General features: G+C 38.1%; 1 protein-coding gene across 3 annotated transcripts in view; it reads right to left on the bottom strand.

The window, feature by feature from the left end:
* Positions 1-411: 411 nt before the first annotated feature.
* Positions 412-14,541, bottom strand: part of LOC133448324 (rho GTPase-activating protein 40) — a 34,751-nt gene continuing 20,621 nt past the window's right edge. For all 3 annotated transcript variants that reach the window (XM_061726743.1, XM_061726742.1, XM_061726741.1), the window contains exons 5-15: positions 13,850-13,998; positions 12,507-12,672; positions 11,209-11,300; positions 10,772-10,849; positions 9,227-9,386; positions 7,683-7,765; positions 5,917-6,123; positions 5,429-5,572; positions 5,042-5,193; positions 3,614-3,669; positions 412-3,163 (exon numbers count right to left, since the gene is read on the bottom strand). In XM_061726743.1, coding sequence (XP_061582727.1) covers positions 3,057-3,163; positions 3,614-3,669; positions 5,042-5,193; positions 5,429-5,572; positions 5,917-6,123; positions 7,683-7,765; positions 9,227-9,386; positions 10,772-10,849; positions 11,209-11,300; positions 12,507-12,672; positions 13,850-13,998 — 1,394 coding nt within the window. In that variant the 3' untranslated portion in view covers positions 412-3,056. The remainder of the gene's footprint in view (positions 3,164-3,613; positions 3,670-5,041; positions 5,194-5,428; positions 5,573-5,916; positions 6,124-7,682; positions 7,766-9,226; positions 9,387-10,771; positions 10,850-11,208; positions 11,301-12,506; positions 12,673-13,849; positions 13,999-14,541) is intronic.

Raw genomic sequence — 14,541 nt, 5'->3', positions numbered from 1 at the left:
ATTAATCAAATATAACACATTGTTCTTTTTGTCTTCCTCCTGTGCATTCATTTAGACACTCGGAGACACCGAATGTCTGAAGTTGATGAAGCAGTTAGTTGCAAATGGTTTTTTCAAAGGAGCACTGACGATGATTAATCAAGGACCTGAGCAGCTCTGGCCTCTCCAGCTGCACACATTACAAGGTTAATCTCTCCATTGATTGTTGCAGCAGAAAAAACCAATACATCACTTTGCCTCTTTCTCTTTCCTCTTTCGCGTTTTAGTTTTCTGCAGATGCATAAATACGAGGAAGCAGCTGTGACTGTACCGTCCGTCGATGAGTGATGGTTTTGTTGATATCGTCTCACTGCTAGCCGTTTGCACATAATAGAAATGAAACAAAAAAAAAATGTAGTTTAACACATTAGTCACATTTATTGACCCAAAAAAGCAACCTTTTTCAAAAGTTTTTCTTTCTACAGAAAAAAGTTTTTTTTTTTTACAAATACCGTAAAAACAACTTGTGTAAAGGACATAAATATACATTCTGACGTCTACTGACGGACGTCCAAAATCTTCATCATTGAGAGGTCAACACTTGAATCACTGAAGGAAACCAAAGTCCCTATGAAAGCTCATCATTCAGTTTTACGACGTGCATTTATGTAGATAACACTGTTTCAGAGATGGTTCTCACACACACATTCATATATTTATATATATAAAAACACACAGTCAACAGGAAGCTTCTGTACTGTAAAGTGGTGACGCTGCACTATGTTGTGAGCGTAGACAGTGTGTGTGTCCGTGAGCTCTGCTCCTTGGGGTGTTTGGTCTCACGCTGCTCGCCCTCGGGGAAACGGCCTCGGAGGTGACCTAGTTCCTCTGACTGTCGGCAGAAGGCGGTCTCATCAGCTCGCTTTGTGCCGAGGCGCTGAACTGTGCCTGGGACCCTGGGACGGGCCAATTGGACATGTGTAATGAACCTCATCACGAGCATGCACAGACAAACACACACACACACACACACACACACACACTGCAGTAGTGGAGTGTAGGGATGCCGAATTTATAACAACCATTTATTACCTCCTGCTTTATCAGAGAAATGTGATTCCTGTGTGTGTTTGCGGTGCGGCGTTCTGCCATTAGGGTCCATTATGGGGAGGTGACAGAGATGGAGCAGAGGGTGGTGATAGATGTTGGTGCAGGACCTGCTGTCATTACTCCATCTATTGAGGAGTGTGGAAAACGCTTTCCACAAAATGGCCGCGGTGCAGCAACATGGCTCCGCGTGCGAGGAGCAAATGGTTCGCATCTGATGATCGGTAAAAAAAAGAAAAAGAAATAAAAAATAGCAAGTTAAATACATTCGTTTGCTGCTTGTGTGTTCTGAAAAAGCTTCAAGAAGCAACACGGTCACAAGAGACGGTCCTGCTGCAGTGATTTTCTTTACGAGTGTGTCTGACAGAGAAATATTTACAAAAAGGAAATTTAGCCAACTAACAGATCCATAAAAAAAAAGAACATTTGAGAATGAAAAACATGTTTTGCAAAACATTCCCAGAATACAGATGAATTCACACAACATACTGTTACACTGAGTGCAGCAACTCCACATCCTAATCCTACACAATACACAGCAACTACAGAAGCAATAAAGGTTTTACATTCATATAAATAATAATAACAACCCCAGTTTGCCCCACAAGTCACTTCAGGATCTCCATATCCATTCATGTGTTCACAAAAATGATCACAGAAGACCAGCTTCACTGTGTGTTTTTAACAACTCCCTTTAAAAAGGTACAATAATTGTCCTTGAGGTTGCCACACAAGATCCCTTGGTATCACAAGATAATAGAAAAAAAACAGAAAAAAAAGTCTCTGAGTTGTTTCGTCACTGGTTTGCAAGAGCAGTCATACAGTTTCACACGTTAAAACATATCAGTTCATCAGGGTCTCTTTCCCTCTTTGAATATCACAGATAAAGAAAGAGTGGACATGCCACAGCAGGAGAGAAAGAGCAGGAGTGATTGGCAATGCTGATCAATGGATCTTTCATCAGATGTAACGTGAAGGACATGATCCATGTTTGGAAAAAGGGCAGCTCGCTCCTGAAGCAGGAGAATAAAGATGCTGCGTTTCTCTTGATCTCTTGAACACTTATTTCTCTGTCAGGTGCACAATAATCAGTTTTATGCACATGAACAGCAGAGACGGGGGTGGGGGGGGGTTAGAATAACACTTGTGGATCAAAGAAGACATAGAGGCACCGCATCTTCATTTGTGCAGACAATATTACCTCAGCTCTCACACCTGTACGGTTAAATAAAGGGCAATAAATACCATTCTCATAATCTGAGTTACTGAATTACGCAAATCCTGACAACTACAGTTCCCTTTAATCTAGACTCACGCACACAAAGAAACTTTAAGTGATGTACAGTGCATTAGTTGACACATTTTTTTCTCAAGATATGTACAGAAATCTCTACGCTAGATCATTTTTTTCTTGGATTAAATCCTAAATCCTTAGCAGGATCAAACCGTGTCTGTGTATGTGGACGTGAATCTGACGTGGGGGGGTGGAGGGTGAGGGGGGGCTCAGAATAGCCAGTGGTGCTCTGCTTCCCCATCTGTTCGGTTGGGGTTGGAGATGATTGCTTTAGTGAAAAAAACCAAAGTAAAAGCAAACGGTCCAGCCACGCTGCCCGTCTCCTCTCTTCTCTCTTCTGTGCAGCAGGCTCTCTGTCAGAAGCAATGCATCACAAACAGTTTTTCGCTGGCGTTGATGCTGCACCGCAGTAAAGCAGAAGGAGGTGAATACTGGGAGAAACGCAGCGAAAAGTGGAGGGAGAAAGAAAGAGGGCAGTCTGTGTTCATACGACAGTTTTTAGGGTCTGCTCCAGGCAGGTTGTTCCACGTGTCTGCTTTAGCTTCCTCCATCTGTCTCCTTTCTGCTTGTTGCTCGCATGATGATCAGGACAGAACGAGGTTTTGTATCAAAGAATCTGTCTTTCTCCCTCTTCTGAAACCTCAGTCTGTCCATCAATTGTCCCGCAGGTTCCATGTTAGAGCCCTCTGCCTGCGTTGGGTTTCATCTTAATGACCCATTCTCCTCCCGGGTTATTGTTGTACAGATCCAGCAGGTGAGTGTCTGGATCTAAACAGTGCTCACCTGGAGAAAAGACACACAAGCCACATCCTTTAATCATTGGGATCCACTGAATAATTGATAAATGTGTCTATTATGTGTATTAGTGGGAAAAAAAATCCAAATTGACATCAGAAACCCCAAGTACTCAGTCATAAAAGTCATAAAAACCCACATTGTGAAGAGTTTCCTATTAACTGTTTCAATGAATCATTGATAAGCTACCGGTTAATCAGATTTCTTGTTTGTGTTAAAAAGATAAAGATATGTATGAATTATGCAGCTGACTGACTAAAAAAAGTTCTGCTGTGAGTGCACAGACATGTGTGTAATAAGCATTTATCTGCTCTGATAACTGCAGATGTACTGCTTCGTTTTGGCCCTTGAAACACTTCATTACATAACACATTGCTCTTCTCATCAGCTTAGTGAACAGAAAGACATGCACATTTCAGCGCTGTAGCCCCAACTCACCGATGTTCCCTCCCACTTCGTACAAGGCGCAGTCTGGGAACGTCACTGAGCCGTTTCTGTTGATGGAGAACAGGATGTGTGAGTTTGCTATAAACATGGGTAAAATACACGTGTTTCATTCTTGGGAGAAACTATCAAGTGACAGATGTGTCATTAAAAACAAGAGATCGAAAAGGCCCTGACCAGAAAATGGCTTAAGAAGGACAAACCAACAATAAATGAATGGATTGATATAATATATAATATATACGTGAAGGAGAGGATCACATTTAGGCTGAGACAACAAATTGAGATTTTTGAAGGAAATTGGTCAAAGTGGCTCTCTTATGTGTCAAGTTTAAAACCTGATTTTGTATAATCGGCAATCCATTAGTAACGTCATATCTTCCAAATTTAGACGTGTTTTTTTTTTTCCCCTTCCCAAGTGCATAATTTGTGTTTGCTTTGTGTTTCTTGAGTTTGGATGTTGGTGCCCATGCAAAAACAAAGATGTGGTATATAAAGACACATGCTGTACAAGTAGGAGTGGGTATGGTGTGTATTTATATGAATATGTGTCTATATGCGAGTAATATGTGGAAACTGACTGAGCTGTCAAGATAAGTAAGGGTGTGGGTACATGTGTCTATGTGTGTATACTGTATTTATGCTGATTCTGATGTCTTATTAACACCCAGATCTCCCCCATGTTATATGTGTTGTGCCCAGTTGGCGCATGTATGTTGTTTTGTTTCAAAAGAAAAATGAATAACAAGTAAATTACAAAAAAAAAAAACAAGAGATCGCTAGGTAACAAGTATAATGTTACAAGCCTGAATCAAACATTTTCGGAAAACTATGTAGAGATTTGATAACGGACATGGCGGATATAGTTGAACTTCAAACTTTAAAAATAATGTTTAAAGCAAAAAATAGATCGTTACCAGAACAGTTAAAAAATTTGTTCAGATTGGAGGATGAGGACAACAGACTTAAACATGATTTCAGACATACTTTTGCAAGGCTAAACATAAAACAAATGTGTATTTCTGTTGCAGGTGTAAAATTATTGGCATGGACAAAGCAAGGAACTGAAAAGTTGCACAAGTTAGTATCAGCTTAAGAAAATGTTTAAAAAAGAAAAGATAAGTGCCTACAAAAAAGAAGAAGGAGAAAGAAAAAAAATAGAAGAGTGGTATTTTTGTTTGTTTTCTTGTTATAAATATGTGTATAGATAGATTGGTGTTCAGTAAGTCCACGTAATTGTATTAACAGAGAGGGGCAGGTATCATAAGTTTTTTTCTTCCTGCTCCTTTTCTTTCATGGTGATAATGTGTACTTCATGGAATTTTGTACAACATTATTAAGAATATATACCATGAATGGAATAAATGAAATGAAATGAAATAACATGACATCATTTAGACATACTGTACTGCCATGTCACACCTTCGCATTTTGCCCTTTCCGTTTTCGGGGCTTCGCAGGAACTGGCGGTGAAATTGGGCGAGCAGGTCTGAGGTTCGTGAGTTGAAGCTGAGCTGAAACTCCATGGTGCTGCTCACCAGATCTCCAACCTGAATTTTCACTGTACGACAATGCTGCAGGACACAAATGATAAATAGACTTGTGATCAATTTGGCCATGAAACAAAGCGTACAGTAGTTTGTTTACTTATAATCAGGTGAATATTTACAGACAACATAGAGTTAGGCTTCTCAAGTGTCGAACATATTTTAAATTCAACATATTTTCCGGATAACAACCTGTCATCTCATATTTGCAGCTGAATGGCACGAGTGAAGCCGGTAGCGCAGCACTGCTCAAGTAGCTCACCTCGTTGTTGCTTTTCTCCGGTTTTTCTCTGTTGTCTGTGTGAATCTTCCTCAGCAGGTACTTGAGGCGGCGGTCGTAGAACTGGTAACGCCGGTTGCTATTCTCATTCAGCTTACGCACCTGGCTCATCAGGAAATTAGGGATCTGGAGGGAAAAGCAACGTGACACAGAATTTATGACGAGCCTAATTTGAGTAAACGGTGCATGTGCACAGTGTCAAAACAATCTTACAATGAGAGCATGATTCTGGTTTCTCCAGAAACTTCACCTAATTTTAGTAAAGGGAGTAAAATGAAAGGACGTTCTGGTACAATTAATTTTTTTCAAGCTTTTGGTACTATTGGAAACATTTGTTTTGGAACATTGCAGTTTTGTGATGATTGTTGGGCTTCAATAAAACAAAATTGGCTGAAAAACTAAAAAACACAAATACAAATACAAAGTAGAATCAGTTTAACAAAACTATCAAATATAGTATGTGTTCCTACGGTCCAGAGCAGGTCCTGGTAGCGAATGAGGAGCCTCATCACGTCCGCCGCCTTCTCCGCCTGCCCTTTCTCCGCCCCGTCCGTCAGTCTGCTGGGAACGGCCTTATGGAGGAAGAGGTTGGGAGCCATGATGGTTGCGACAGCCCACAGGTTCATCCTGTTCTTCTTTTCCCGGGACACCACCTTACTGAGGAACTCAAGAAGAGCCTGAAGGAAGATAGAGGAGATATCAAAATTAGCACATCTGCGTCAGAACTGATGTTTTGTGTTGCCTGAAGCCAAGTTTGACACAAACAACCATATTTTTTTAATAGGATTTAAAGACTCTCTTGCCCTGTACTGAAACATTTTCAAAATTATTTTAAATGAGAAAAAAAGCGCCCCTTAAATGACGTACAAAATATAGTGAAGTGGTTTATCACAGAGGCTGCATCATGCATAATACCTCTGTTGACAACCATGTTCATGCTAGTATCTTTCGGCTGCTTCCACTGGAGTCAAAGTAATTAGTTCAGGTGGGTTTTATGCTCATAGTTGCTGTAAGTGGAACTGAATGCACACTGCTGTTGGTGAAAGCGAGTCACGATTAATGCAAGCCATTATATAACAGAGCAAAGAGTTTTTACTGTGCTTTAAGAGCAAAAGAGTACAGTAAGGTATTACGAAACAGCCCTTTGGTCAAGTGGGATTCATTTCTACCACATCCCAGAGTGTCAAGAAGTGCATCTGCTGCAGGACATTAAACATACTGGAGCTTTTACAGCAAAATCATTCCCACTTTGATGACATTTGTGAATTAATATTGGATTTTTGCAGAGATTTACAAAACCAGTTAGTGTTTGCTACCTCACCAATCAAACTTGTTCCTCCCTTTTTTTGTGCTACAAATTCCTAGAGGGTTTCAAAAAAATGGTTGAGAAAGAATACTATTATTTGAGCCTCTTTGTCTAATCTAAAAAAGAAATTCAGGGAGGGGATTTATATGAATTCTGCAGTGATTTATCTATCACGGAAGTCACAAATCACTTCAATTGTGCCATCATTTACCACTGAAAAAAAGCCTCTGAACCATGAATCATGGCTGTTGTAAGAACCATGAGGAGAAGGCACAGACGTCTTGGTTTTATCTGTTTGTTCATTTCCTTTGTTTAAAAGGATGAATCATAATGTCAGTATATAATGTCATAATGTCAGCTGGGATATCATCTATATTTTTTCATGTAACCAAATGGTGAGGCTGCATTAAAGCACCACAGACATATATAACACATGCCTTTTGCTTTATACACCACATTCGTCAGTTTTTTACTTTAATTGACTGTCTAGTTTTCCAGCTTTATCTATTGTTCATTTATTGTATTGTCTTCTGTTTTGTAAAGTGCCACCATAATTCCGTTGTGGAAATACAATGACAACTTTACTGGAATAATGACTTTTCTTCATTATTGTTATTGAATTGAACCCTATTCCTGAACAATAAAAAAAAGAATGAAGTTAAACTTGAGGATGAAGTTTTGACACTCAGAGGGGTATTTTATTATCATTATTCCTATAATACAAAGTAGATCCGATTTCTTAAATATTCAATTTGAAAAGTTACGGAAATCATGCTTATATGTCCTGCACCTGGAGCTGTTTGGGAATGACGGGTTCCTTATTATCACACCGTTTTTGAGCTTCACCCACAGAACTGAACACTCCTGTGTGCTCCAGTCCCCTATTTATGATCTGAGAAGATGTGGGGATTTGCTCAGTCATGTTTTTACCTTCAGAGTGTTCCTGTTGGGCTCAGGCAGAAGCAGGATCAGCAGATTCAACATGTGAAGCTTCTGCTTCAGGTCTGTGATATCTGAAGTACAGAAAAAAAACAAGTTAAGACACAAACACAATCACACACAGACACAGACATACACACTGCTCATTTCCTCTGCGTTTGACTAAGAGTAATGACTTGTCCAGTGATTAATGCCATTATGACAGGTGGCCATTAGGTTTGTTAGTTTCTGTCTCTGCAGCCACACGTCATTTATCACTCAAGCGGATCCTCATCATAACCTATACTTCAGCAAGTCATCATTCAGATAATAAAAATATGACTCTGTGTTTTGGATTAAAGCGGAACTAATGTAAAAATAGCTAATCATCTCATCTGCTGTATCATTTTGCATTTGTGGCAGCGCTGAGATGCCTTTTCAGCTGGTATCAAATTGTTCATCTTAATGCTTGATTTCTAAGCCAGAGCACGAAAGATAAGCTGCCATCTTGGTGGAGAGACTTAGGTAATTATGATTTGAACCATGATGAGCCGTCAGGAAATGTGGCCATCAAGTTCAGATCACTGTGTAGACAAGTGAACGAAGAACTGATGCAATTTAGTTATTCTATACTCTTTACATAATATGTAACAAACACATAATGATCCAAAACGTGCACTGTTCTTCTGCACACTGTTCAGCATAACAAATAGGATTATAATCTATCAGTGGCGTCAATTCAGTGGAAGCTAAGGTATGGCAAGGTTACGAGTCACAGAACTTAACTACAGTATCAATCAACACGTCCAGCAAATACTCATCACAGAAGTCTGCTATGGAGCTGATCTGTGTGGTCAAGAAAATTGGAACTTTTTCAAATGCAGTCTCACTCACTGCAAAAACTCAAAATCCTACCAGGAATATTTGTCTTATTTCTAGTTAAAATGTCTCATTTTTATTCAAAAAATCTCATTACACTTAAAACAAGAGTCATCGCCAGAAAAATAACTTGTTATTTGACCATTTTCACCTGTTTCAAGTAAATTTTCACTTGAAATAAGTAGAAAAATCTGCCAGTGGAACAAGATTTATCTTCTCATTACAAGCAAAAACATCTTGTTCCACTGGCAGATTTTTCCACTTATTTTAAGTGAAAATCTACTTGAAACAGGTGAAAATGGTTGTTTTTGACTCTTGTCTTAAATGTAATGAGATTTTTTTTTACTAAAAATTAGACATTTTAACTAGAAATAAGACAAATATTCTTTTTAAGATTTTGACTTTTTGCAGTGTATAATAACTAGTGAAATCGATCATGTTGTTCTGATTTGCATTTGTAGTTATTCTATATGTATAAAGTAATAGAATAATCAATACAAATAGACAGAGTAATTCCATAAATGTATTTAAAAAACTACATTTTACATTTTCCCTTGAAGCCAAGGTGTGGCGGCTGCCATACCTTGCCATACCCAATTGACGCCCCAATAATCTATGAAAGAGGAGTACAGGTATGAAAGATGTTAGCTCAGAGAACCATGGAGGGGCCTTCTGACCTCTGACGGCGCTGAAGGTGTTCAGGTACTCGGCCGTGAGCAGAGGAGCAGGCAGCTCGCGGATTAACTTCTTTAGCAGCGCAGCGGCGTCGTTGGGGCTCACTTCATCCCAGCTGATCTGCCCTGAGTAGAAGTTGCTTTCCATGTTCTGCTGGAGCAGCTGCAGAGGGAAAATTGTTTTTAGACCAAAATCTACAAGAAAACTGTAGATTAATTACTAATCAAGTGTTTTTTTTTTTCAAATCCACAGTAAATTATGGTCGTTCTGTGTCGATTTTGTTTAAATGAAAAATAAATTGTTAAGAATTAGTCTAGTATATAGTTACTTTCAGAGGTGGGTAGTAACGAGTTACATTTACTCTGTTACATTTACTTGAGTAAGTTTTGGGAAATGTTGTACTTTTAGGAGTACTTTTAAATCACTATACTTTTTACTTTTACTTGAGTAGATTTGTGAAGAAGAAACTGTTACTCTTACTCCGCTACATTAGGCTACGTTGAGCTGTTACTTTTCTTTTATCCCTTTTATCCACGTACGGGTCAATCTCATGACATCACTGGTTGATTCTTTGGGAAAAATGTTTGTTTTTACATGTTTTGTCACATTTACACAGACTCAAACACACACAGAGTTTCTATGAGTTCATGGGCTTGTTCTACGTGGTTAAAAAAGAAACGAACAAAGGCTTGAAATTTTGTGCTACTTGTGCTTAATTTAATTTTTTATTCTGTTATTTTATTTATTAAAGTACTTGAATTTACTTTAAGAATATTTTAATTTAAGCTACTTTTTATTAATTTTAATTCATTTTATTATTTTATTGATTTAATTTGCCTGAAGATGATTATTTTGTACTTTTGTCTGTTTGAATGGTTGTGTTAAAAAATAAATCAGACGTTACTCAACAGTTACTCAGTACTTGAGTAGTTTTTTCACCAAGTACTTTTTTACTTTTACTCAAGTAATTATTTGGATGATTATTTTTTACTTCTACATGAGTCATATTATTCTGAAGTAACAGTACTTTTACTTGAGTACAATTTTTGGCTACTCTACCCACCTCTGGTTACATTAGATTTCATTAAATAGTTTGTCCTTTTGTATAATGTCCTTGATCATTAGTAGAGTATCAAAAGTACAAACTAAAGGAGGATGTAACAACTAAACTACTAATTTCTTCTAATTTTCTCTGACCAATTATCAAATCCACTAAGTGATTTGATCAGATTTGTTTCCTCCCTCATAGGGATACTACACGTTGCAGTGCTAACTAGCGCCCTCTGGTGGTTGATTTTGGGCTTATTGATTTATTACAATGAAAGAATTAAATACAGTATTATGAGAGCGGTGGGATTCATAGATTTTGCCTCACTGGAGCTTGTTATTCCAAATGTCAGCTGTAATTAAACTCCTACCTGAAGTGTGAGTATTTCAGACATTTATAGGGTCAATATTTCTACTCCCAAAATTTTCTTTGTTTTACATGTAAGGAAAGAGTCAAATGATTGAGGGAAGCCCTATGGTTGTCTGTTCAGGTACTGTACCTTGATTCTGGACTGAGATCCTGGAACCCGCAGGATTCCCTCCGAATCTACTCCTTTCTTCTCCAGAAACAATAACAACTGCAGAGAGAACAGCAGAGTCAGGCATCAGCAGATCTGAATCTCTTGCTCACCTCTGCTGGTTGCACTCAGTAACTGCTGCTGCAAACAGGGTGGGGCCTTACATGCAGAAAACACTGGGCTTTTTAATGTTGCACTGAAGGCAGTCTGCACACTCAAATTAACACAAGACCGCTGTGACGTATACCGAACAAAGCATTGTCAAAAAGATAAAGACTGCTAATGTGTTTGATGCCAGGGCTGAACATCAGATGTGACACATGAGTAAGTATGTGGAAACAGCACATGCATGATTGTGGTTCAAATACGTAATTTATTTACAGCATAATGTCACACATACTATCTTGACAGATACGTACCTCGTACAGAAAGAGAGGAGTTGTAGTGTTTGGCCTGATTTTTTGATCATTCTCCAGCAGCGTGGCCAACGGCACCCCAAACAGTGTGCTCTCTGTCAAAGATCAAAATGTTCATCAACTTTTGTCTAAAAAAAAGGAAGGAAGTCTTGCCTTGTGTTGACTTTGACACATTATTAGTTGTATTTTTGCACACATAAACAGCTAGTACCAGTCTGTGGAAGGAAAGAGGTTCAATTTTAAAAGACTTTATTGCAAATTTTGCATTGGAACTAATTGATATTAGTCCAGTTAACCATGTTAGCACTAACCAAACTGGAGGAAGAGCTACAACCGTAAAAAAGTTGCCAGTTGTGTAGAAGCACTACTGGAGTCCGACATTATTATGGTATTGCTGCATTTCATTATATATACACTACAGGACTGTCTCAGAAAATTTGAATATTGTGATTTTCTGTAATGCAAATACAAAAACAAAAATGTCATACATTCTGGATTCATTACAAATCAACTGAAATATTGCAAGCCTTTTATTATTTTAATATTGCTGATCATGGTTTACAGCTTAAGAAAACTCAAATATCCTATCTCAAAAAATTAGAATATTCTGGGAATCTTAATCTTAAATTTTAAGCCATAATCAGCAATATTAAAATAATAAAAGGCTTGCAATATTTCAGTTGATTTGTAAAGAATCCAGAATGTATGACATTTTTGTTTTTTTTTAATTGCATTACAGAAAATAAAGAACTTTATCACAATATTCTAATTTTCTGAGACAGTCCTGTATAAAAACACAAGGACCAAACGGTTCTGGAGGCTCTCTGAGGGTTATGGGGTGTGGAGAGCTCCCTGAACAGCAACATAACATTCATGGGATGCGTTTAGTCAACCATTCACCACCTGGCTGGTACAACCGTGTCAGCTTCACTGTGGTTCTTCAAAAGTTTTGTTTCAGTTTTTTTTAAAGCCAGTTTTCAGTGTTGTGCTGTTACGTTTAACCAATCATAACACTTAGATTTATCTGGTCCAATCACTGTTCAGTTACATAGTTTTGCAGATAGTACCCTCATACTACAAATGCTCCAAATCTAAGGTATGATCATAAAGAAAGAGAAAACTATAAAAGCTATCTTCAACATTCGGTTGAAGGTTTTGTGGTTTGGACAGAAAGAAAGAAGAGGAACTGCCTTGAACAGCTATAAAACCCATGAAACAATCCTGTAGGAAACTAGGTATCCTATGGCAATGTCTGAATGTTTCATCTTGTGAGCGCATGGTGTGTCAGAATGCGGTCATACCTGGGATTTTCCTCTTTACAGTTTTGTGCCGTTTCACCTCCAGCTCTAAGAGGTCGCACAGCGCCGTCATGTCGATGAGAGCCAACTGACGAACCTTCTTCATGTCAGTGTGAGAGAGATCTTGAATACGAGTCACACCCAGACGGCACTTGGGGCAAATGACCCACTGAAAAGATAGATAGAGCAGAGGAAGGAGGGATGAGTGGAAAATTAGGCAAGAGAGGAGATCAAAAATATAAAAACCAAAGAGAAAGCAATGAAGAAGAAAGAGGTTTAATATGACAAACAGGAAATTAAGAGTATAAGTATAAAATAAAGAGTCACTTTAACTAGTATTTACAAAGGTCAATCAGTTTGCAGAGGAGTCTGTCCAGAATTAACAACACAAATTAAATCCAAACTAATTCTCCCTTTTTTCCCCCAGAAGCAATGCGTTTAGCCTAAAATAGAAAATTAAGTCTGCTGGACTCAGAATAACAACTCTTTCTTTGTTTTGAGCTAATTCCAACTCTCCGTATGTGCTTAATCTCATTATCTAACCAACAGCAGAGGCTTGATTGCAAATGGCTTGTAATAACATTTTTGGTGCGTCATAATCCCATGAATTACAATGAAAATTAAATCCAGTCTGACCCAAACTCCAAAAAGGTTTGAGATGGACTAAAACACAAAGTGATTTCTGCATAAATTCAAGATTATCTTTTCTTATAAATTGCAATAATCTTTATTTTACTTTGGTTTAATAACGCTATTCCAAGTAATGAGGACAAAATAAAAAATGAAACAAATGACGGATCAATTGATTCAAAATGTTGACATGACTAAGTGTTTGCAGATCGAAGTAAAGACAAAATGTGGAACATTAAGCACAACCCCCCCCAGAAAAATGATGTCAGCATCTGTAGGTCGGTTACTGACATTACAGATGTTAATAATATAATCCTACTAGTTATCCTGATGAAATCAAAAAGGCTGCTCAGCTAACAATGAGTATTTTATCATGTTTACAAGTTCATATAAGAACAGACAAAACTTTGCTCTCAGGGTTTTGTTAACATTCAGATTTCATTCTTGTGCTACAAGTAAACACATTTTTAGCTGTTATTTTCCATCATATGCGGTGCAGTTTGAGCAATGTACTGTATGTCAACTAGCATCTGTCGCAGCTTATTTTGAAATTCTCTTTCCCATCTTAAGATTTCACAAGTATAAAGAGAAAACTCAAACTTTGTACCCAAGCTAAAACATGCACACATTTGTGGTGTGAAATAACATTTGAAACAAGTATTTTCTTGATGTTAAATTGGAAAATAAGGGGAAATAAAGGGAGTTTGGGTGCTTACAGGAAGGGTGCCATCATCTTTCCTGCGTTGGCTGTTATTTTGCGGCAGCTTGGCTTGTTTGAGGAAGATGACGGCCTGTTCACAGTAAGCCACGTCTGTGATGAAGAATTCCTCTTTAAGAGCACTTCGCTTATGTTCTGGTGTCACAGCTAAAACACACACAAGCACAAGTCTGTCAGTCCACTACAGGAAGTTCACTGTAGAGATGCCACAAAACACAAAAATGTCAACAAAGCCAGCATGTGGGCGTAAGAGGAAGAAAAGCAACAGAAAATCAACACAAAAATGAGGAAATGTACCAAAAACTCTTTTAATCACTCAATCATTTCTGATACAAATCATAACTGAAAGAACATAGAAACATACTGTATAATTACAAAACATTTAGGAACAAGAATAGTACTTGTTTAGAAAAAAAAGCTCATCTGGGATTAATGTGAGCTGGTGAGAGGATAGTTGACAGGTCTCTGTCTTAATTAATCCTCATCAAGACACTAACACTACTGCTTATCTGACTTCTTTAGGTACTTTCTAAATACAAGGTGAGTAATTACAGTTGATCCTTTGAGTAATTTGTAGGGTGAGGGAAATATCTGATGACAGGGTTGGTCTTGGAGCCAAATCTGGATATTTTTAAAGCAACTTCAGCGACTGCAATGATGTACAAGGCTTTGCATGGCTTAAAGAGTGCA

The sequence above is a fragment of the Cololabis saira genome, chromosome 8 (assembly GCF_033807715.1).
Source record: "Cololabis saira isolate AMF1-May2022 chromosome 8, fColSai1.1, whole genome shotgun sequence".
Classification (NCBI taxonomy): domain Eukaryota; kingdom Metazoa; phylum Chordata; class Actinopteri; order Beloniformes; family Belonidae; genus Cololabis; species Cololabis saira.
The sequence above is the reverse complement of the archived record's forward strand: the minus strand, read 5'-3'. Positions and strand labels throughout refer to the sequence as shown.